Genomic DNA, 22,149 nt, shown 5'->3' with positions numbered 1-22,149 from the left:
AATTGATATCCCTACAAGAGAGAGACGGAGCGAGGCTCTACCTGGGTAAACAACAACAAAACCACCACCACGACAACAACCACCACGATGTCAACTTCTCACCTCGGATCTCAGTGAGAGCGCGCGCGGTGCAGCTGCTTTCGGATATGTCGTGACGTCACGCGGCAGCAGGAGGTGACATGACGTCACTAGCGGGGTTCATTACACAATCCCCTTCCCCAACGAGCAGCTGTGTTATTGAATAAATTATGTTAATAAGCCGGGCCCATGTGGAGTGATTGGGCTTGGCTGCTAAACCTGTTGCAATGAACTAGAGACGGTTTTCATGAATAAATTATGTTAATAACCCGCCAGTGACTGGGCGTAGCTTTTCCCAAAAAAGGATTTTTACTGGAACAGAAATCGACAGTGACCAACTAGACGTGACGTCACGCTCAAAAGCGCGGTCGAAGGGGGGTTGGGGGGTTGAATACCTTGGTGACATGACGTCACTAGTGGGGTACAGCTCTCCCTCGCGTCTCACGCCGACAGGTTAATGAGTGGTGACGTCAGAGAGCGAGGTCAGGGTTAGAGTTTAAGTTTATTTAGATTACATTTCTATTGTTGCCTCTCTTGAACAGAGACCCCTTGGGTGCGTGAGTTCAACAACAACGTGAACATTATTGTGTGTGTACACTGTGTATGTGTACACACTGTGTGTGTGTACAAACTGTGTGTGTGTACACTGTGTACAAACTGTGTGTGTATAAACTGTGTGTGTGTTCACTGTGTATACAATGTGTATGTGTACACTGTGTGTGTACAAACTGTGTGTGTGTGTGTACACTGTGTTGGCACAGTCGGGGGTACAGATGGTGCATCGGCCAGTCAACTGAGTCAGTCGACCCATGGCACCTGGGTCTACCCCGTGCACATAGCCTGGCACAAGCGCCATGGTGACGTGACCGCCACTTAGTGGCGAATGGCGGTTGTTATTGTTACTGTGTGTGTCCGGCAAAACAAGAGATGGCACCTCAGCCAGCCATCTCATTGAGTAGCCATTACCAGATCAGCAGATGCAACAGGGCTGACCAGCAGGGAATAATCCTTTAACTATAACCAGTCATCGATAAGCATATTATTTTTAACCGCGACGAATGCAATTCATTTATACGGCCATTGTGAGCTTCTCAAACTACATAATTATTGAAGATGCTATGTGATGTGTAATAAACCCCGTTGAGACAATGTCGTGAATTGAGAATTCTTTATTCAGTTTCGTTCACAGCTTCCACCACATTCGTTCCTCCAGTTCCCTTGCTCCTTCACGCTGTTGGCTGACAGCGAGAGAAAGAGACTGCGGGGCCCGCCACGTGGCAGGCTCCGGACCACGGCACCAGCGTGGCTTCTCCGCTCCTTTAAATCCCTGGCCCACGTGATGCCCCGCAGCCAATCCTCAGCCACAACCCTGGGACTTTCCCGAAGCTACTGTACGGCTCCAGGGCCACGCCCCTAACTCGACTCCCCATTGGTTGCAGGCTGAAGCCAGCAGAGCCAATCATCATCCAGGTGTAACCTCACATTACAAATGTAATGCATTGGGCCAGAGTGAATTTCTGTCACAAGACGAGTTGAACAGGAAATGGTTCCAACTCCTGGTCACGCACCTTTAGATGGGCCTGCCAAAAATCATAAAAATCCTCAACGAATGTGAGCAGAGGTAGAGACATCGAAATCAAGGAACCCAAAGCACCAAGCCTATTTAGGGTACCATAGGCCCTAATTACATCAAGAAAGCAGAGATCTAGTTACTAGTAAAAATCCGTACTCCCCTGCTGTACTCGATTGCAGTGGCGGCTCCTGCAAAATCTCTCAGGGGGGGGGGGGCAAATGTGTGGATGACTGATAAGGATAAGGTCCACCCATGCAATGGATAAATTAACAGCTTAAGCATGTAAAGGCAACTTTAATATTGATGAAAAATAAAGTGACTCTTACAATACATCTCCTTGTTTGTTTCTATATTCACTATTATTACAATCCACTCAGTTTCTTTTATTAAAGATTCCACTAGGTGGCGACAAATAATATTGACTGAAACGTGCTTACGTATGATGACGTAAGCACGTTAGTGCGAGCCCTCCCGGAAGCCATAGAGAATGCATTGCAGCGCCTACCATTCGAAAAAAAACATCTTTGAATGTAAGTCTATGGGAACACTCTGGGCGATTCTCAGCCAAAGTGAAATCGCCCAAAAGGAGGCGGTACTCCACAGAACGTGACATGACGCTGATTGGACTATATCCAGAGGCACAGTAACGGCTAGCGTAACTCTTGTGGTTGAATGAGATTTTGAATGTGATTGAAAAAGTCCCTTTCACACTTTGGTGGTGCGTCGCCCAATCGCCCTAATGAAGAAACCGCCCCTGCTCGATTGACAGAAAATACAGCCGCCCCTTGAATATCGGAGGTTACGTTCTTGGAAAATGCCGCGCGACGGCTAAATACGCGATATTCAATACGTAAGCCTTACCCAAGTAATGGCGTTAGGTAAACGTCAACTAAAATTTATATTACAATTCAAATACGTACTGTATTCCAAATCAACTAAAAACTAAACAATTGAAATAAACATTGGGAAACCGTGTCTCGTGCTTTTGGTTACAGGTCAACCCAACACTAATGGTCACACATGCTGTCTGCTTCTACTCGACATTGTACGAAAAGTCCGCCCAAACCTCCACATCTACAAATGGCTGTGATTAGTCTCTGGCTCCATTAGCGACCTGGAAGTCAAACCCTAGAGCCTTCACAGGTCACCTTAACAAATGGTGACGTTTCCCAGCTGCCATCTTTATTGGGTCCTTGAATCACAAAAGATGGGTTTATGGAACTTCAAATTTCACACGTCAATCTCAGACTCTGCTCCTTGTAGACCTCCTTACGCGTGTTTCAGTTACAAAACAATTCAAAATGCCTTCCAAGTGTACATTAAGTGGTTTTTAATGTGTGTTCCCTGGCAGTTGTGAAGATTTGATTACTTTGTAAATGCATTCCAAGACAGTGCAGTCGTTAGATTCCGAGGAGGCGAGTTCTGCTCTTGGTGACATCACAAGCCAGAGAGGAGGAGGCCCTGACGTAACCCACTCGTTAATTTGAGGTGATGTCTTCAGAGGAAGCGTCTACATATTTAAGTAAACATGTGGTAAACAAGGTGGGATATCAATGGACACATACAGAAAGTTTAATTTAAATGGAAGTAAAAATTCAATAAAAACCTAGGCTAGAATACAAATCTGTAACAAAAATCCGCGATGCCTTCAAATATTTTACACAAACTATAAATAACACTGCCTTTTAGGAATGCATGTGTTCAGTACAGGCCACCTGTGGACTGGTTTTGGTGTACAATGTCTCAACAGTCGGGCTTTGCTTCAACTGATGTTCATCAGCAAGGTCCATTTCAAGTCTCAGTTCGACAAAATGTATATACGTAGTACAAAATGATAATTAGTGTTGTTGTGGAGAATGTATCTCCTATACGTAACTTTTAAGTGGCATACCTTAACTGATAAATTATCCGACTATGCTCCCGATTTCAAAGACAATGAGTTGCCCCAGAGTCAGATGCGGCCTGATTCACAAAAATACCCTTTGACCCGTACCACCAAAACAGATACTTTGTCCGGACATCACATATTCCATGTTTGACATTAATACACAAAATGTTGCATGTACGTACAGAATCAGACAGGTATTCTTTCAATTATGATTCAAAAGAATCAAAAGGCACATTGGCAACATTTTATTACTATAATGAACTGTACTGCATCACGTCACAACGTATTTACAAGTTGATCTCTGACGAGATTAGGCCTATATGTGCAGCACTCTCATAGAGGGAAGCCAAGTAGTAGTACATTCTCTATTTGTTGCAGAGGTTCAAGGTTCAAATCCGACTGGTATATCAATCATCGCCCCCGACTTACAAACTCATATCCACATGCAAGCCAGTGAACGGTCATCTTGTGGCAAACAAGGGCAGATGCCCATTATGGGCACCCTTCGAGTGTTTAAGATGAGATATGTTAAAAAAAACACATGAGTCGCTCCTGATTCGAGAACGACCCAACCCACAGATCCACAAATACTGGCCACTCTTACACTGCAGTTTGAACCGAGAAATTGAGTGTTCAACTTCACATTATATTCATTAGAAAGGCCTGTGACAAAGGTGCATCCATTGGAGCTTAATTGTCTCAAGCTTGCACATCTACCTGGTCTCCATTTGACTTTGTATTGTCTAAGAAGTCCACCCACACCTCCACATCCACAAACTCCTGGGAGTTGCCTCGCTCTGCCTCACAGTCAGAATTTAGTTCCTGCTTCACACTGCCTCCATCTATGTGAAGGTCTGATTTTGGAGTTGAATCATCTTCAAATTTAACCTTCACTTCTACGCTCTTCACTGTTACTTCTTCACATGTCACCTTCGCCTCTTCATATTTTACCTTGATACCTTTAAAAGTGTCCAGGCTAGGGTTGTCTTCTGGTTCTTGTTTCATGAACAATGGGGTCATTGCAGCACTTTGACTTTCACAAGCTGATTTCAGATTACACTTCTTGTGGATTTTCTGATGCGTGTGTGTTCTCTGGTGTTTTTTAAGATGTGATGACTGTAAAAATTCCTTCTCACACACACTGCACTTGAAGGGGTTATCTCCTTTGTGTATTCTCTGGTGTCTTTTAAAATAAAATGAACTTGAAAACGCATTCTCACACACAGTGCACTTGAAAGGTTTCTCTCCTGTGTGTGTTCTCTGGTGTGATTTAAGAATTGATGGCTTTGCAAACGCCTTCCCACACACACTGCACTTAAAAGGTTTATCTCCTGTGTGTGTTCTCTGGTGTTGTTTAAGAGTAGATGAATCTGAAAACGCCTTCTCACACACAGTGCACTTGAAGGGTTTCTCTCCTGTGTGTGTTCTCTGGTGTCTTTGAAGATGTGATGACTGTGCAAACGCCTTCTCACACACAGTGCACTTGAAAGGTTTCTTTCCTGTGTGTGTTCTCTGGTGTCTTTGAAGATCTGGTGACCGTGCAAACGCCTTCTCACACACAGTGCACTTGAAAGGTTTCTTTCCTGTGTGTGTTCTCTGGTGTTGTTTAAAAGTAGATGAATCAAAAAATGCCTTCCCACACACACTGCACTTGAAGGGCTTATCTCCTGTGTGTGTTCTCTGGTGGGTTTGAAGAATTGATGACTTTGCAAACGCCTTCCCACACACACTGCACTTAAAAGGTTTCTCTCCTGTGTGTGTTCTTTGGTGGGTCTGAAGATATGACAACCATGAAAATGCCTTCTCACACACAGTGCACTTGAAAGGTTTCTTTCCTGTGTGTGTTCTCTGGTGTTGTTTAAGAGTAGATGAATCTAAAAATGCCTTCCCACACACACTGCACTTGAAGGGTTGATCTCCTGTGTGTGTTCTCTGGTGGGTCTGAAGATTTGATGACTTTGCAAACGCCTTCCCACACAGAGTGCACTTGAAAGGTTTCTCTCCTGTGTGTGTTCTCTGGTGTGATTTAAGAATGGATGACCGTGCAAACGCCTTCTCACACACAGTGCACTTGAAAGGTTTCTCTCCTGTGTGTGTTCTCTGGTGTGATTTAAGAAGGCATGACCATGCAAACGCCTTCTCACACACAGTGCACTTGAAAGGTTTCTCTCCTGTGTGTATTCTCTGGTGGTTCTTAAGATGTGATGACTGTGCAAACGCCTTCCCACACAGAGTGCACTTAAAAGGTTTCTCTCCTGTGTGTGTTCTCTGGTGTGATTTAAGAATGGATGACCATGCAAACACCTTTTTACACACACTGCACTTAAAAGGTTTCTTTCCTGTGTGTGTTCTCTGGTGTTGTTTAAGAGTAGATGAATCTAAAAATGCCTTCCCACACACACTGCACTTGAAGGGTTGATCTCCTGTGTGTGTTCTCTGGTGGGTCTGAAGATTTGATGACTTTGCAAACGCCTTCCCACACAGAGTGCACTTGAAAGGTTTCTCTCCTGTGTGTGTTCTCTGGTGTGATTTAAGAATGGATGACCGTGCAAACGCCTTCTCACACACAGTGCACTTGAAAGGTTTCTCTCCTGTGTGTGTTCTCTGGTGTGATTTAAGAAGGCATGACCATGCAAACACCTTCTCACACACAGTGCACTTGAAAGGTTTCTCTCCTGTGTGTGTTCTCTGGTGGTTCTTAAGATGTGATGACTGTGCAAACGCCTTCCCACACAGAGTGCACTTAAAAGGTTTCTCTCCTGTGTGTGTTCTCTGGTGTTGTTTAAGAGTAGATGAATCTGAAAATGCCTTCCCACACACACAGCACTCTAAGGGTTTCTCTCCTGTGTGTGTTCTCTGGTGCTGTGTCAAGTTTCCAGTACGATCCGTGCTGTTTGCATGCTGGTCGCATTGTTTCCTTCTTGTACTGAACTGCGCTGAGTGCCTTTGCTCCATCAGGCCAATTCTGCAGAGAGAGCGTCAGCTGCAAACAGAAAAGCATGTCCACACCATCTATGTGAGTATTGAGGCACAGAGGATTGCATATAAACACAGTCACACATGACGTACACATCTATAAATATTCATATTTTCATGATATAGTGAAAGAGATTCCCCAATTCATCACAAAGGGCTGTTAAGGCACACAATGCGAGGGCAAATGGTCATAAATATGCCTGGACACCCTAGTGTCTTCAAAATTAATGTTTACCAAAAACTCCAAGCACACAATTTTGGTTGTTTCGCTACAACAGGAATATTTATTTAAGAAAAATTAGCTAACATAGCAAAGGCTGTTGAAAAGAACACTATTTGTATTATGCAGAAATGTATAAATTAATGTTCATTTGCAACTTAGAGGTGTGAAGCCAGGCTCAGATGAGCTTGAATGCGAGGATGAACAGATCTAACTTAAGCTGCATATGTGCAGTGTTAATTTCCTGACTGTTTCCATTCTTATAAAATTTTGTTCTGTACCTGTTGAATTCCATGATGAAATGGGGCCTTGCATATGTTCTAGAAAAAGATCACCTCCCTGGGAAAATCTTGACTTAAAACTTTCGTGACAGCAGGAATTCATATTCTCTGGTTATTTCGGTAAAGTCACGTAGATAGAAAATAATAATACAAATAAAGTGAATAGAAGAAAAAAAACGCCTAATGTAGACTGTAGCCTGGTTCTTAACATCGGCGAGTGTATTGGCAGTCTATAATGTAGACTATTGCCTGTTTTTTTGACGAGACCTTTGCAATGGACTAGACCAGGGGTCTGCAACCTTTAAGACATAAAGAGCCACTTGGACCCGTTTCCGAAGGAAAAAATAAACTGGGAGCCGCAAAACCATTGCAACTATTAAAACAAATATAACACTGCATATATTGTTTCTTACCTTATTGCTATATACAGGATCGTGCAGTCAGCTGTCAATCTGAATAAAAAAAGGACTTTTTCACTTAACAATGTAAAATATATTTTTGCAAATTAATAGCTAAATTACCTGGTTAATGGGATTTTTGCTCCTGAACCTCAGTGCACAGTGTCTGCACATCAGGGCTGTAAGACGTCACCTTCATTTTCACACAGGCTTGCAAGCTGTCATCTGTGAGGCGTGATCGATGTTTGTTTTTAATATAGTTCATGTTGGAGAAGACCTGCTCACATACATATGTGGAGCCGAAGATCGACAGGACTCCAAATGCATACTTTTTCATGTTTATATAAGTGTTGGGGATGGCATTCCATGTTTCGAATACAAGTTTGTCCTGTTTGGGAAGGTTTTCAATATCACTCCATTTATGATTCTGAGCCAGAATGGCCTTCTGACGGGCAACATCCTCAAGAGTAGCGGTCAAGCATTTGAACTTGGACACCCATATATCTTTGTCGGCTATATCGGCCAGTTCCATCTCAAGATCAGGTTGACTTACACCTGCAAATGCAGTCATATTCAATAGGGATGGATCGATCGCCAGGGGAGTGACAGGGAAGGATAATGTCGTTTTTTCCTCTCTGAACTCACAGAATCGTTTCCCAAACGAACTTTGCATTGTGGTGATTGCAGACTTGAAATATTCCAAATTTATCGTATCATGACTTTGTTTGAACTCTCTCAAAGAGGGAAAGTGAGACAGTGTACCTCTCTGTAAATCTTTGACAAACACTGTCAACTTGCGCTCGAATGCCAAAACCTCCTCCAGCATGTGCAGGGCTGTGCCTCCTTTCCCCTGAAGGGTTGTATTTAGCGTGTTTAGATGTGCTGTCATGTCTACCATAAAATGTAATTTTTCCAGCCACTCTGGCTGTTCCAGCTCAGCAAAGGTGAGCTCTTTGCTGCCCAGGAAGGTTTTTACTTCTTCCAAACATGTGACAAAGCAACGGCAACGTTATTGCCTGTCACCGGGCGGGCAGTGTGGAGCTGAGCGGCGACCTGTCAGCAGCGGCAACGCCAGAGCAGGTGTCACAGTGCGCCTCCTCCCCTCGCTAGCATCCGCCCCGGAGCCGCGGTCAAGGTTCAAAAGAGCCGCATGCGGCTCCGGAGCCGCAGGTTGCCGACCCCTGGACTAGACCTTGGCGATGGACACTCACAGCTTTGTGTAATAACAGCCATAGAGGGTTCACGTGGGGATTGGCTTGCCGGTCCCGCTTTGTAGCCAATAAGGGGTGAGCCAGGGAGCATGGCCTCGGCGTGATCACGGCATGTTAGCAGGGGTGATTGGCCTGGACAATCGGGGCCTCAGCTAATGGGAAGCCGGATCAGAGGCGTGGTCCCGGGATTGACAGGGAACCATCGGGAACGGTCAACGCTGTCTACGGAGGATTGGCTGGGGGGTACCACGTGACGAAGGGATTAAGAGAGCGAGGGAGAGAGAAGTCGGGAGCAGACTTGGGAACGAGAAGAGCAGGAGCCACGCGCGTACGGGGCTCTGGGTGCCACGTGCGCGGTGGGGACTTGGCGGGAAGTCTGCCCGCTTTCCGTTGTCTGTCAGCAACGGGGAGTGTGTGAAGTGTAACTGTGGAAGTTGAAAATAAAAAGGACTGATTCCGGAAGCCGTCTCAATAAGGTTTATTACATTGGTGTCAGAAGTTCTTCTGCGACCGTTTGGACGATCGTCAAGATGACCAAGCACCTCAGAAAAAAGAACCTGCCCGAGCCTCCATCGGAGGAAGAGGCCGAGACGGACGAAGATGAGCTGTTGGGGGCTACAGCCCCTATGCCGCCTGCTGATACTGCTCTCCTCGACGCCTCTCAGCGTCGACTGGGAGAAGATGTGACCACCGCAGGAACGAAAGACGGATGGCGGCTGATGGCGGAACAGATCGGGTCGTTACGCGTCATTCTGCTGAGTCTGGTGACCGCGGTAGCGTCCTCACCAGCCGTGGGTCGCCAGATTGCGGATCAGCTGGACGCCGCGGGAAGGGGTCCTACAAAAAAAATCGGAGTCCGCCATTGCTCCTGCCACGCGGGAAGAAGCCGACGTTTTGGGCGGGGCGCATGCGCTGGAGCCGTCGGCCGCCATTTTGGGCGCGCCTGCCGCCACGCGGCCGCCGGACGCCATTTTGCCTGCGACGGGTGGAGCGCGGGAACCGCAGTCGGAGACGCCCGCGGCGCGCGCTTGCCACCGCAGACATCGCCTTCCACAGATTAAAGAATTTCTCGCCGGGGGCGATTGGAGTGCTTTTACGTGGCGCTTCGAGTCAGCCTTTAGATCCGTGCATTGGACGGAGGAGGAGGCGCTGGGAGCGCTACCTACACTGCTTGATGATGTTTCTCTGGGGGTCTTCCGCTCCATCCCGGCGTCCAAGAAGAAGACACTGCGAGATGCATTCGCAGAGATGGCGGAATTTTACGACCCACCGACGTCAGCCACCAGAAAATTTATGTCGCATCGCCGAGGATCGGAGGAGTCGCCTTTGGCTTATCGGGGGGCGTTGATGGCGCTGGCCATGGCTGCCTATCCCGACGCGACGGCCGATCATTTGGATCCTCTCATCCTTTCCCGTATGCTGGATGCTGGAGTTGTCTCAGGAGCTCAACATTTCTCTATCAGTGTGCGGCCACGAACCGCTTACATCGCGATGGGTGGCGCGCTGCCTGGACGCTAAGTTTAACATCAAGCGCTGGGACCAGATGGCGGCGTGGACGGGGAAACCCGAAATCGACAGGCCGCCCTTGGGGTGGTCTCCACGACGGGTCGTGCACTGCTCCGACGACTCTGGCGACGACGACGTGCTGGCTGCTGCTGTTCCGCATGGGATTCCGGGACGGCGGCTGCGCGACCAGCGTGGTGACTACGCAGGCCGTCCACGTGCGGGGGCCGGGTCATCCGACCGCCGGCCGACGACGGCCGCGTGTTTCAAGTGCGGCAGACGAGGCCATTTCACCCGCGACTGCCGCTGCCGACCTCTGCTGTCGCCTCTTCCGCCAAGGGGACCTCCATCTCCTCCACCTGCTGCGGAACTGCAACAACCTCGGGCGAGTCGGCACAAATCGGACACCCGGCTGGTCGTGTCACATCATTCATCCACTCGCACTCATTCTTACACTCTTAAGGATCATTTTACTTCTCCTGCACCATTTACACACTCTGCTGCACAGTGGAAGAAATTGGCTCGCAGGGTTGTGGCTGCGGCGTCAGGCTCGTCGACGGTACGGGGTACCATCGACGGCGTTGACGTCCGTATTTTGGTGGACACTGGCGCATCTGCCACCATCATTTCAGATGTTATTTTTCATTTGTTGTCCATTCCTACGTCGCGGATACGCAGGGTTAATGATGCGTGTGTTGCCGCAAATGGGGATAGCATGGGTATCTGTGGTCAGGTAGATGTGAGCATCGCTATCGGAAATATTACCGCCGCAGGACCTGTGTTGATCTCTCGCTCGCTAGCTGTCCCATGCTTGCTTGGTACTGATTTCCTGCGCCGGATGCCGCTGAAAATACGGGTCGACCAGGATTATTTGGAAATGCCGGGGGGTCGTAGGATGTCGTTCCTGCCTTCCCTGCTGGCCAGTGCGCCTACAGGTAACGCAGTTACTGCCGTAGTCGCTGCTACGGTGGAGGTTCCGTCGGGAGCGCAAATGCTCATTCCGCTGCGTTACCGAAAACCCCTTCAAATTGAAAGGAATGCGAAGGGCGTGCTATTATCCCCATCAAATTCGGTAGCTAAATCTTTTTCCTTGGCGGCGGCACAAACGATCGTGCGACCAGGTCAGGCACCTTTCATACAGGTGTTGAATGGGGGACCTGACCGCGTTGTTGTTCCGGAGGGATCGGTGCTGGCTCACGCCACTACCGATTTCGCCTCTTGTGACGAAACGCCGCGCGCCCGGATGCCCGCTGGTGGGCCTCCACACGATTGTTCGCAAGAACGCTGGATCGCAGATTCATGCGGGGAAAATTCTTCTTTGTCGAATGAGCAAAGGAATGCTCTGCGTTCATTATTGCTACGGTATGCGGATGTTTTCAGCAGAAATGAATTTGGACCTCGGCCGCACGTCGCTTTTGTCGCACCATATTGACACCGGTGCGACACCTCCCATCTGTATGCACCCTCATCGCATGAGCCCAGCGGAAAGGGAACACGTGCGCGGAGCAGTAGATGAATTGCTGGCGGCGGATATTATTTCGCCGTCCAACAGCCCTTGGGGCGCGCCCGTCGTTCTGGTTAAGAAAAAAGATGGTGGTACAAGATTTTGCGTTGATTTCCGCCGGTTGAACAAAATTTCGGTGGCGGACGCGTACCCTTTACCGAGGATGGATGACTCATTGGATGCTTTATCGGGTGCTAAATTATTTTCCACCCTTGATCTGTCCTCGGGCTTTTGGCAGCTTCCCCTCGATGATGAGTCAAAAGCCAAAACGGCATTCCGCACGCCGCAAGGTCTCTTTGAATTCAATCGGTTGCCTATGGGCTTGAATGCGGCTCCAGCGACGTTTCAACGGCTCATGGAATTGGTGTTGGCTGGACTACAGTGGGAAACGTGCTTCATATATTTAGACGATATCATTGTTTTCAGCCGCACGTTCGAGGAACACCTCCAACGCCTGGAGACGGTTTTCCAAAGAATGCGGGCGGCTGACCTCAAGTTTAAGCCTAGAAAATGTCACCTTTTGCAACACTCCATCCGTTACTTGGGTCATATTGTCAGCTCGGACGGCGTGTCCACTGACCCTCTGAAAATCAAATGTGTTCGAGAAGTGGCCCACACCCACTTCCGTGGGTGATGTTCGGCGGTTTATTGGATTCGCTTCCTATTATCGCCGCTTCGTTAAGAACTTTGCGACGTTGGTGAAACCATTACACGTTCTAACGGGCAAAAATCAAAGGTTTAAATGGGGAGCGGAAGAAGAAAGTTCTTTTAGATCACTTCGGGAACACCTCGCCACGGCGCCTACGCTAGATTACCCAGACTTCTCACAGCCGTTCATCCTTGATACGGATGCTAGTGATATCGGCATTGGGGCCGTTTTGTCGCAACGTAAGGACGGGGTTGAGCGAGTGGTGGCGTACGGCAGCAGGGTTCTGTCCCCTGCGGAAACGCGATATTGCGTGACAAAGCGGGAACTTTTGGCGATTGTGCATTTTGTTCGATTGTACCGGCCGTACCTGTATGGAAGGAAATTCCTCGTTCGCACTGATCATGCGGCTTTGCAATACTCCTTGAAATTGGACCAGCCGTCAGGCCAATTGGCTCGGTGGTTGGAATCGTTACAGGAATTTTCCTTCCATATTACAAAGAAGTTGAAAATAAAAAGGACTGATTCCGGAAGCCGTCTCAAGAAGGTTTATTACATTGGTATAGAAAAAAAGTCCAGGCAGCTCCAACATAGTGTTACAGAGCCTAATGAAAGAATGCTGCTAGACTAATTTGAAGTGAGACTTTGGATGCCAAACCAGAGCTGGTCGTGAACACATTAACCAGTTATAGGAGCTCCTCCACCACGTGTAGAACGACCTGATTATTCATGGAGAGCTGAGCAGGTGCAGTGTTGAATGACATTAAATTCCCAGGGAGGTGTTCTTTGGGTCTTTTGGTAAAGTCACGTCACTTAACCGAAAGACCCAAAGAATATGAATTCCTGCAGTTACGAAAGCTTTAGGTCAAGATTTTCCCAGGGAGGTGATCTTTTTGTAGAACATATGCAAGGCCCCATTTCGTCATGGAATTCTCCAGGTACAGAACACGATTCTCCAACTCAATATCATTGAGTAGCCATGACCAGATCATCAACATGCGTAACATGGTTGACCAGCCGGGGACGATCCCTTGACTAGAACCAGGCATCGATTAGGGTATCATTGTTACTCTATGAAATGCATTTTTTATAGGGCCATTGCGAGCTTCTCAAAACACAATTATTTGAAAATGTTACGTAATGTAATGCATGGGGCCAGAGGGAATTTCGTCCACAGGCCAAATTGAACAGGAAAGGGATCCGACTCCGGGTCACGCAGCTTTAGATGGGCCATCCAAAAATCATAAAAATCCTCAACGAATGTGAGCAGAGGCAGAGATATCTAAAACAAAAAACAATCCAAAACCCCAAGCTTCTTTATGGTACTATAGGCCGTAATTACACCAAGAAAGCAGAGATCTAGTTTCTGCTGAAAATCCGTACTCCTGTGCTATAGCTGATGGACAGAAAATACTGCAGCCCCTTAAATAGCGAGGAGGTTACATTCTTGGAAAGTGCCATGTGAAAGGTAGAATGGCAATATTCAATACTTAAGCCTTACCTAAATAATAGGGTTAGGTAAACGGCAACTAAAATATACATCACAATTGAAATAAGTACTGTATTGTATTCCAAATAAACTAAATTACTGAAATAAATGTGGAGAAACCGTATACAAAACATTCCAAGATGAGTATAAATGTATATAAATAAAGCAGACTTACTGTGTTTTTTTGAGAACCAATTGCACCAACACTTTGAAACAAACACACATCAAAAATTCCATGCGTACTCAAGGGAAAGTTATTATGTTTTTCACACAATTTTTACCTTACCTGTTCACCTTCAACACCTGTAACACCTGCACACTCCAACACCCCGCCGCTGCTATATTTTTTCTCATTTACCACATTATCCTTACATATAATCAGGCCTGCATTTTTGCCACAAAATTCATTAACTTCCGGCTCCTTATTGTCCTCTCTGCACACGCACGGCTCACCTCTAATATACTGTAATATTTCATCATGGAACCTTTGCCAGTACCAAAATATGAGAATAGGTTTTCCCTGTTTTTCTGGCAACAAAACAGGTGTTAAGATGTTAAAACACCAAACTGAAACCTTTGACAAGGAATCATGTGTGCATTAACCACAATACTTGTGGTCAGAATGCAAAAAAAACACTCTGATAGAAAATGCATGGTCTGCTGCTGAGGCAGACTGTTTTAAAAGGTTTGAAATGGGTGTAGCCCAAGGGTCTTAAAGAAGTGGCCGGGGCAAGTGATGTTAATGTAATAAATTAGCATGTTAATGTGAAATCGAAGAGTGGTGCAATCCAAAGCGGCCTCCCTACAAGACAGAGAAGGAGTGAGGCTCTACCTGGGTAAACAACAACTACCACCACGACAACAATAACCACGATGTGAACTTCTCACTTCAGATCTCCATGAGCGCGCACGAAAATAAATCACGCTTGCTAACACAGAGCGCACGGCCGGGATACACTGCCGAGATCATCGATGACCTCGCCATCGAGAAAGTTCAGCAGCATCTGACAAGCACAACGGGGTGTCAGCCAGATGCGAACTGCCCATATCCCCCATATAACACCCCAAGTCTTCTTCCAGAGGAGGAGGTGAGGGGGGGGGGGGACGAGGGAGCCTCCGGGACCCCGTCAGACAACCCCAGGATGGGTGGTAGGGATACAGACCGGCATAAGAGATATCACAGGCCATGCGACCCAAGTACGCGAGGAGGTAACCCAAGTATGCGGGGAGGTGACCCAAGTACACCTGAATGTGACCAAGCTGCAGTCCACAGCGGAGATAGTCCAATCCGAGGTGGGAGGGCTATGCTCCATGGTCGGGGGGCTAACCAGGCGAGTATCTCAATAAGAGGCAGAACTCGAACAAATGCGCACTGGGAGGGTAAGGGGGAGTGGGCAAGGGGCCTCTTATGGAGACACCGCCCTTCCCCTTGCGTGCTATCTATGCGACCAATGGGGGCATCTCGTGAGAGACAGTCCCCAGATCGCCCGCGTGAGAGAAGCATCAGGGTTAAACACCAAGGCCTCCCTAAAGAGGGGACCACAGAGGGGTGCAATCCACGTGGTCCCAACACAAATAAACTTTCGTGATAATGGTGAGCGAGTGACCCCCACACAGATGCCGACAACAACACCCCAGAATGCGGCGACTGCGGGTGACTGGCTGCGGGAGCTGGTGGCAGGAATAATGGGGGCCACGTCGCTCGTAGAAGGGCAGGTGAACAGGCGGCGTACCCGGATTCTGCTGGACACGGGGGCGGCGGTAACGTCACTCGTGAGTGCAACACACTGCAGCGTGATCGGGGTTGACGTGAGCCGCCTACAGGCCCCGGATCGTGCGCTGCACACTGCAAGTGGAAGTGGGATGGGACTGCTGGGGAGGGTCACCCTTAAGGGTCGCCACGGACACCAGGTGTGTAACCAGGAGTTATACGTGTCGAGCGTGTTATGCCACGAGTGTATTGCAGGTACCGACCTCCTGGGAAAGTTGGGGCTCAGCGTGCAGCCACCGTGGAGGGCAGCGGGGAGCGGATTCCTTTCTTGGGACAAGAGCCGGGTTGCCCTCGCTTCAAGCCCGTGGCCGCTATCCTGGCGTCGGCCGTCACCGTCGGCATTGGTGTTCCACTGGGTTTTCCGTTTTTCTTCCAAACCTAAACTCAAAATATATTTGGTGGTGGTCAAACAGTCCAATGCAGGACCCTCCTGAAACATAATCTTTAACTGCTAAATAAGAAATTAAATTGAAAAACCCTGAAACACAGTACAATATTTTTATTTTACCAGGTGAGGCCTACTGAGCTGCATAGTTCTTTTTCAGAATCGACCTGGACACAAATGATAGCTCAACTTTGTGGGGTATAATATGGAAATGTTTTGCAGCAAAATTCTCAAAATACATGTTTCTAAATGTGGAGAAAAATCAATGCCACAACAGGGAGAGAGAGAAAAAATAAAAAATGTAAACTGCAATCATAAATGCGTCAGGGTTGGAATCGAACCCACGCCATTCTGCATACCATGTGAGGTAGTTGACATCTTGCCACCCTAGTACAATATATCACACACAAACAAATTACAGTGAAACCTTGGATAAGCCACTTTTTGTGAACTGGTCGCGTCTGAAAACAAGAGCGGTATAGCAGCTGAAGTCGGCTTGACCTGGTAGGATAAAAAAAACTGTAGAAATATTTTAAAGAAAAAAAAATTCAAAGTAGTGAGCCAGATGAAGACAAATTAAACTTAAGCAGAGAATTAAAGCAAATGCAATCAGGCGAGGGCAGGAGACAAGGCCCCGCATGGCTAGGCCCCGCGTTGTAATGTTCTAACCTGGACATCGATTCCATCCTCGCTGCTACTCAATTGATATCCCTACGAGAGGAGCGAGGCTCTACCTGGGTAAACAACAACAACCACAACAACAACCACCACAACAACCACCACAACAACCACCACAACAACCACCACCACGATGTCAACTTCTCACCTCGGATCTCAGTGAGCGCGCGTGTGGACTGGCAGCTTCCTGGTGTCTCGTGACGTCACGCGGCAGCAGGAGGTGACATGACGTCACTAGCGGGGTTCATCACACAATCCCCTCCCGCAACGAGCGACGGTGTAATTGAATAAATTATGTTAATGAGCCGGGCCCACGTGGGGTGATTGGGCTTGGCTGCTGAACCCGTCGCAATGAAATAGCGACGGTTTTCCTTAATAAATTATGTTAATGAACCGCCAGTGACTGGGCGTGGCTTTTCCCAGAAAATGATTTTACTGGAACCGAAATCGAGTGACCAACTAGACGTGACGTCACGCTCAAAAGCGCGGTAGAGGGGGGGGGGTTGGGGGGTTAAATACCTTGGTGACATGACGTCACTAGCAGGGAACAGCTCTCCCTGGCGTCTCACGCCAAGTTAATGAGTGGTGACGTCAGAGAGCGAGGTCAGGGTTAGAGTTTAAGTTCATTTAGATTACATTTATATTGTTGCCTCTCTTGAACAGAGACCCCTTGGGTGTGTGAGCTCAACAACAACGTGAACATTATTGTGTGTGTACACTGTGTGTGTACACTGTGTATGCAATGTGTATGTGTACACACTATGTGTGTGCGTGTACACTGTGTGTTGGCACAGTCGGGGGTACAGGTGGTGCATTGGCCAGTCAACAGAGTCAGTCGACCCATGGCACCTGGGTCTATCCCGTGCACATGGCCTGGCACAAACGCCATGGTGACGTCACCGCCACTTAGTGGCGAATGGCGGTTGTTGTTCTTGTAACTGTGGACAGTGCTGTGGGGGGAGGGCCAATTCCGATTAGCCTTTCCCCTCGTGGCATTCGTAGCTACCACATCAGCTAAATGGGGGCTCTGGATGGGTGTGAGGGGCTGGTAACCCCTCCACCTTCAATAAATTACCACTAAACCACGTCTAAGATTGCACTTGAAGGGTTTCTCTCCTGTGTGTGTTCTCTGGTGTATATTAAGAGCAGATGAAACTGAAAATGCTTTGCCACACACACTGCACTTGAAGGGCAATTTTCCAGTGTGTTCTCTGGTGGCTCTGAAGAACTGATAACCATGCAAATGTATTCTCACACACAGTGCACTTGAAGGGTTTCTCTCCTGTGTGAGTTCCCTGGTGCTGTGTCAAATTTCAAGTACGATCCGTGCTGTTTCCTTCTTGTACCGAGCTGCGCTGAGTGCCTTTCCTCCATCAGACCAATTCTGCAGAGGAAGCGCAATATACACAGTCACACATGACTTACACGGCTATACTTTTTCATATATTCATGATATAGTAAAAAAGATTCCCCAATTCATCACAGGGGCTAAGGCACACAATGATAGGGCTAATGGTCATACATATGCCTGGAAACCTTAGTATCTTCAAAATGAGTGTCAACCCAAAACTCCAAGCACACAATTTTGGCTGTCTGGCTACAAAAAGAATATTTATAAAAATTCAGCAAACATAGCAAAGGATGTTGAACATAATACTCTTTGTATTAATGTTAAATCGCAACTTAGGAGGTGTGAAGCCAGGCTCAGAATTGTTTGAATGCTTTGATGAACAGATCTAACTTCAGCTGGAAATGTGCTGTGTTAATTTCCTGACTTTATTCATTCTTAGAAAAAGTTCCAGAAAAAAACAGAAATAAACAATTGTTTTGATTTAACCTGCGTGTTCAATTGAGTTAATATATTTTACATCAGATACAAACTTGACACTGTCACACACTGGCATGGTAAATATGTGGTGGTGTGTCCAGAACCATGCCTGGCAGCCTTCATCTGCTCAGTATTAATGTTTCCTCACTTCACCATGTAATTAATTGAGGATCAATCAACATAGAAGTCCATAATAAGTTCGGCTTTCACTTCTCAATAATGTTTGCTGTCGACGATTATCAAACTCTAATTTTTGAATTCATAATGCAGTGATATAACTGCGCCACCGCTCCTCACATAGATAAAGTTTTACATACACATACATTGCACGTGGATCATTAACACGTGCTATAAAAAACAGCCACCATTCCAATCAGATGCTTACCCTGGTTTCTCACCGTTCGTGGGTCCGCCCCCTACCTGCCTGCTAACCCGTCTGTGTTGTGTGTGTCTTAACCGCTATCTCCGCCTCGCTGTGCGCTGCGTTGCACCGCTGAGTAGTTAACCTTGCGTCCAATAAACCCTCAGAGCCAGGATGAACATCTGACTCCAAACGTCATTTATTGAATTTAACGAGGTAAAACTGGTAAGAAAACAGCACTGATACAACATCTGTTAATACACGGAAACACCAACACAATGAATGAACACCACATCATCATACCATTGTCTTAGATAACATGTTTCTCAACAATAGATCCTGGATGGACCAGGCCCCTACATTACCACTGAATAACTATACAAGAGCATAAGCTGCTGTTACATAAAGGCACATCGTGTATTCATCACATTGCACCCCAAATGTACATTATTACACATAACACTGAATTGTGGATGAGATATTTCGTCATCCTTGCTCTCAGGATCGCAATAAAGTTACTTGGGTACAAGTTTGACTCGATTTATTAAATTACAAGTAACATTCACAATAAGGAAAGTACAGTAGCAGGCTTCGTTGTTAACTAGCACTCGTATTTATCATAACAATTTAACAGCATTATAAAGGCATTTGCATCATTATAACGGTCATTCTAACATTATAACAGCATTGCCAATATATGAACATAAACGGACTTACAGACAATGCTTCTTAAAGTCCCACAATGGACAATTGCGGCTGGCTTCACTGGGACGCGATGTGTGCCGCCATCTTGAATTATGTGTGTAATGGCCGACACCCCCGTGGTTTAGCGGGAATCTTAAATCGCAACTTCCTGGTCACGTGACCAAAATTAGCATCAAAAACAGGAAATTCCTGTGTACATACGCCCCCCCCCCCTCCCCCCACCTGCCGTGAGGCTAAACCCCTGCCGTGAGGCAGAACAGTCTATAATCTGTTGCCTGCTTCTTTACCTCACTCAGTGTACTGCCAGCCTTTCATGTCGACTGTATCCTGCTTTTTCAGCTGCTGACCATATTACCAGCTTTTTATGTCTACTGTAGCAATGCTTATGTCATTGAGTCAGCATACTGGCAGTCTGTAATCTAGACTGTAGCCTACTTCTCAACTTACCTGTACGTACTGCTGCTCTTTAATGTAAACTTATTTCATTTTATTTCTTCACTGCATTTCTATTGTTTCGATTGCGCACGTCACGCTATTTACTGATATGTAGTACTGCGATGCCGATTAATATGTTATACTGCTAAATACGTTGGATTTTCTTAGCTACAGCTCATTGCATTTCGTCTATCGTTTTGTGACATTTGTGGGAACATCACCCATTTAAATTTTGCCTTTACTTTCCACCAAAGCGGGGAGCACGCAGGGAGGATCAATGCCCCAAATATTGTTGACCTTGCTTTCTTACGGTGGGTGAGGATCATTGTGAGAGAGACATTGTTCTTCCATACCAAGAAAACACCATCGCACAATTTCTTGACATTAACGGAGCATACGATGCCCTACAATAACACATTTTTCGTGCGTAAGGCCAAGATGGGTATCACGTCAAGATTCCTCCAATTACAAAGCTGCAGAACAAGACATCCTCACGAAACTGTCTCCTTTAAAAAAAACATATATTCCTTCGTGATCATGGACAGAGGAGGACACCACATTATGGTGCGCCAACCTCTTTCACCAGTATGCTGTCGATGAGTATGCCAACATTGAGAGTGAGCGCCTTCTTTACATTCTACTGAATCAAAACCGCCTGCGTGTGAACAGTATGCACATCTCTGGGACTCCATCAATGCCGAAGGAGATGCAAACTGTCACAATGTGGGCTGATTAGTTATTTTGCCTTCATCTTTCACAGGTTCACCAAGATACATGCATGAGAAGACTCGGGATGCCATGACGTACATCAGCCAATATGCCACTCCCCATCTCTTCATCACCTTCACTTGCAATCCCAAATGAAAGGAGATCCAGGTTTACCTTTATCCAATCCAAAAGCGACCAGACAGACATGACATCTTAGCGAGGGTCTAAAATGCAAAGTTTATGACCTCATGATGCTTATTATGACCAACGAAGGCGACATGTTTGGATAGGCAAGCAGTAACTTGCACACCATTGGGTGGCAAAAACGTCGTCTTCCTCATGCTCACATTTCGCTATGGATGAGGGAAATAATTCATGCAAGTCACATTGACACATTTATCAGTGCTGAGCTATCTCACCCCCATCCAGACCCTGCCCTTTTTTCTATGTGGTCTGCAATCAAATGGTCCATGGCCCATGTGTCCAGTTCTATCCAAATGCGCCATGTATGCAAGACCACAGGTGTACCAAGAGGTATCCACGGAACTACTTGAAAGACATTCAGTCGGCCCATGATGGCTATCGTCACAGACATACTGAGCATGGATTTCAAACAACGCTCAGACCTGCCACTAACTCGCTAATTAAGGTTCACAACTGGTGGATCATTCCCTACTGCCCTCTTCTGTGCAAGATCTTCCAGGCCCACTTTACCGTGAAATTCTGCTATTCTAAAAAAAGCCATCAATTATGTTTGCCAATACATCAACAAATGCTCGGACATGCCTGTCTTTGCCTTACAAAACAGAGGGGCAAAGTGTGCATGAGCTTAACCTTTCTTTCCAAGGAAGATACATCAGCAACAATGAGGCCATTTACAGAATTCTTGGCTTCCCCATCCATGACCGTTCCCCCACAGTTGTCCATTTGGCACTTCACCTCCAAAATGGTCAACACATCTACATCACCAAAGGAAATGCCCCACAACAGGCCCTGGCTCCACAAGATACCACCCTTATGGCGTTCTTTGTTTGGTGCACAAGTGACCCATTTGCTGCCAACCTGCTCTACCATTAAGTTTCCTCCTACTATACATGTGTAATAAAGGATTTCGCCGACACACTGCTGGGTCTCCGTCTCTCTCTCTTTATTCTCGTTTGACTCTCGCACTCCGCTGGTCCCGACAGCGGACCGGCTGCTCCTCTCGCGCGCCCCGCACGCGCCTTCTGTCAGTCGCACTGATCCCCGCTCCCGCACACCGTTGGCTGACGCTGTGCTCGAAGCGTCTCCAGCCACGTGGCTGATGGCGCGGGTACCCTTCGGCCACCCAACGTGGTCCTGCTCGGTGACTCCACCAACTGACCCGGAGCCCCTTCCGGATCCCACTTATATTCCCTTCACCACGTGATCCTGTCTCCACCCTCTCACCACGCCCTTCACCGAACCTTCCAGATCCTGACAACCCATAGCGCCCCGCTGGCTCCACCCTTAGGTTCCGCCCCTGCTCTCCT

General features: G+C 47.1%; 1 protein-coding gene across 5 annotated transcripts; it reads right to left on the bottom strand.

The window, feature by feature from the left end:
• Positions 1-1,232: 1,232 nt before the first annotated feature.
• LOC144738132 (uncharacterized) lies at positions 1,233-16,872 on the bottom strand. 5 transcript variants are annotated; one of them, XM_078621064.1, is made up of 4 exons: positions 16,750-16,872; positions 15,742-15,916; positions 7,538-7,639; positions 1,233-6,522 (listed from the first exon to the last, which is right to left on the bottom strand). In XM_078621064.1, exon 4 carries the CDS (start codon positions 6,492-6,494, stop codon positions 4,239-4,241), a length of 2,256 nt encoding a protein of 751 aa, XP_078477190.1. In that variant the 5' UTR covers positions 6,495-6,522; positions 7,538-7,639; positions 15,742-15,916; positions 16,750-16,872; the 3' UTR covers positions 1,233-4,238. The 5 variants fall into 5 exon arrangements, 4 of the variants coding, with proteins under 4 accessions (XP_078477190.1, XP_078477191.1, XP_078477189.1 ...); XM_078621065.1 differs by lacking the exon at positions 7,538-7,639 and adding an exon at positions 7,430-7,468; XM_078621063.1 differs by lacking the exon at positions 7,538-7,639.
• Between the last annotated feature and the right edge of the window lie 5,277 nt (positions 16,873-22,149).

The sequence above is a fragment of the Lampetra planeri genome, chromosome 78, assembly GCF_965212315.1.
Source record: "Lampetra planeri chromosome 78, kcLamPlan1.2.h2, whole genome shotgun sequence".
In the NCBI taxonomy this organism is placed as follows: Eukaryota; Metazoa; Chordata; class Hyperoartia; order Petromyzontiformes; family Petromyzontidae; genus Lampetra; species Lampetra planeri.
Note: the sequence above shows the minus strand (reverse complement) of the source record. Positions and strands in the feature narration are given on the sequence as shown.

Coding starts and splice junctions, on each gene's coding strand:
- LOC144738132 (XM_078621064.1), bottom strand. CDS start 6,494: ATGGAGCAAAGGCACTCAGCGCAGTTCAGTACAAGAAGGAAACAATGC.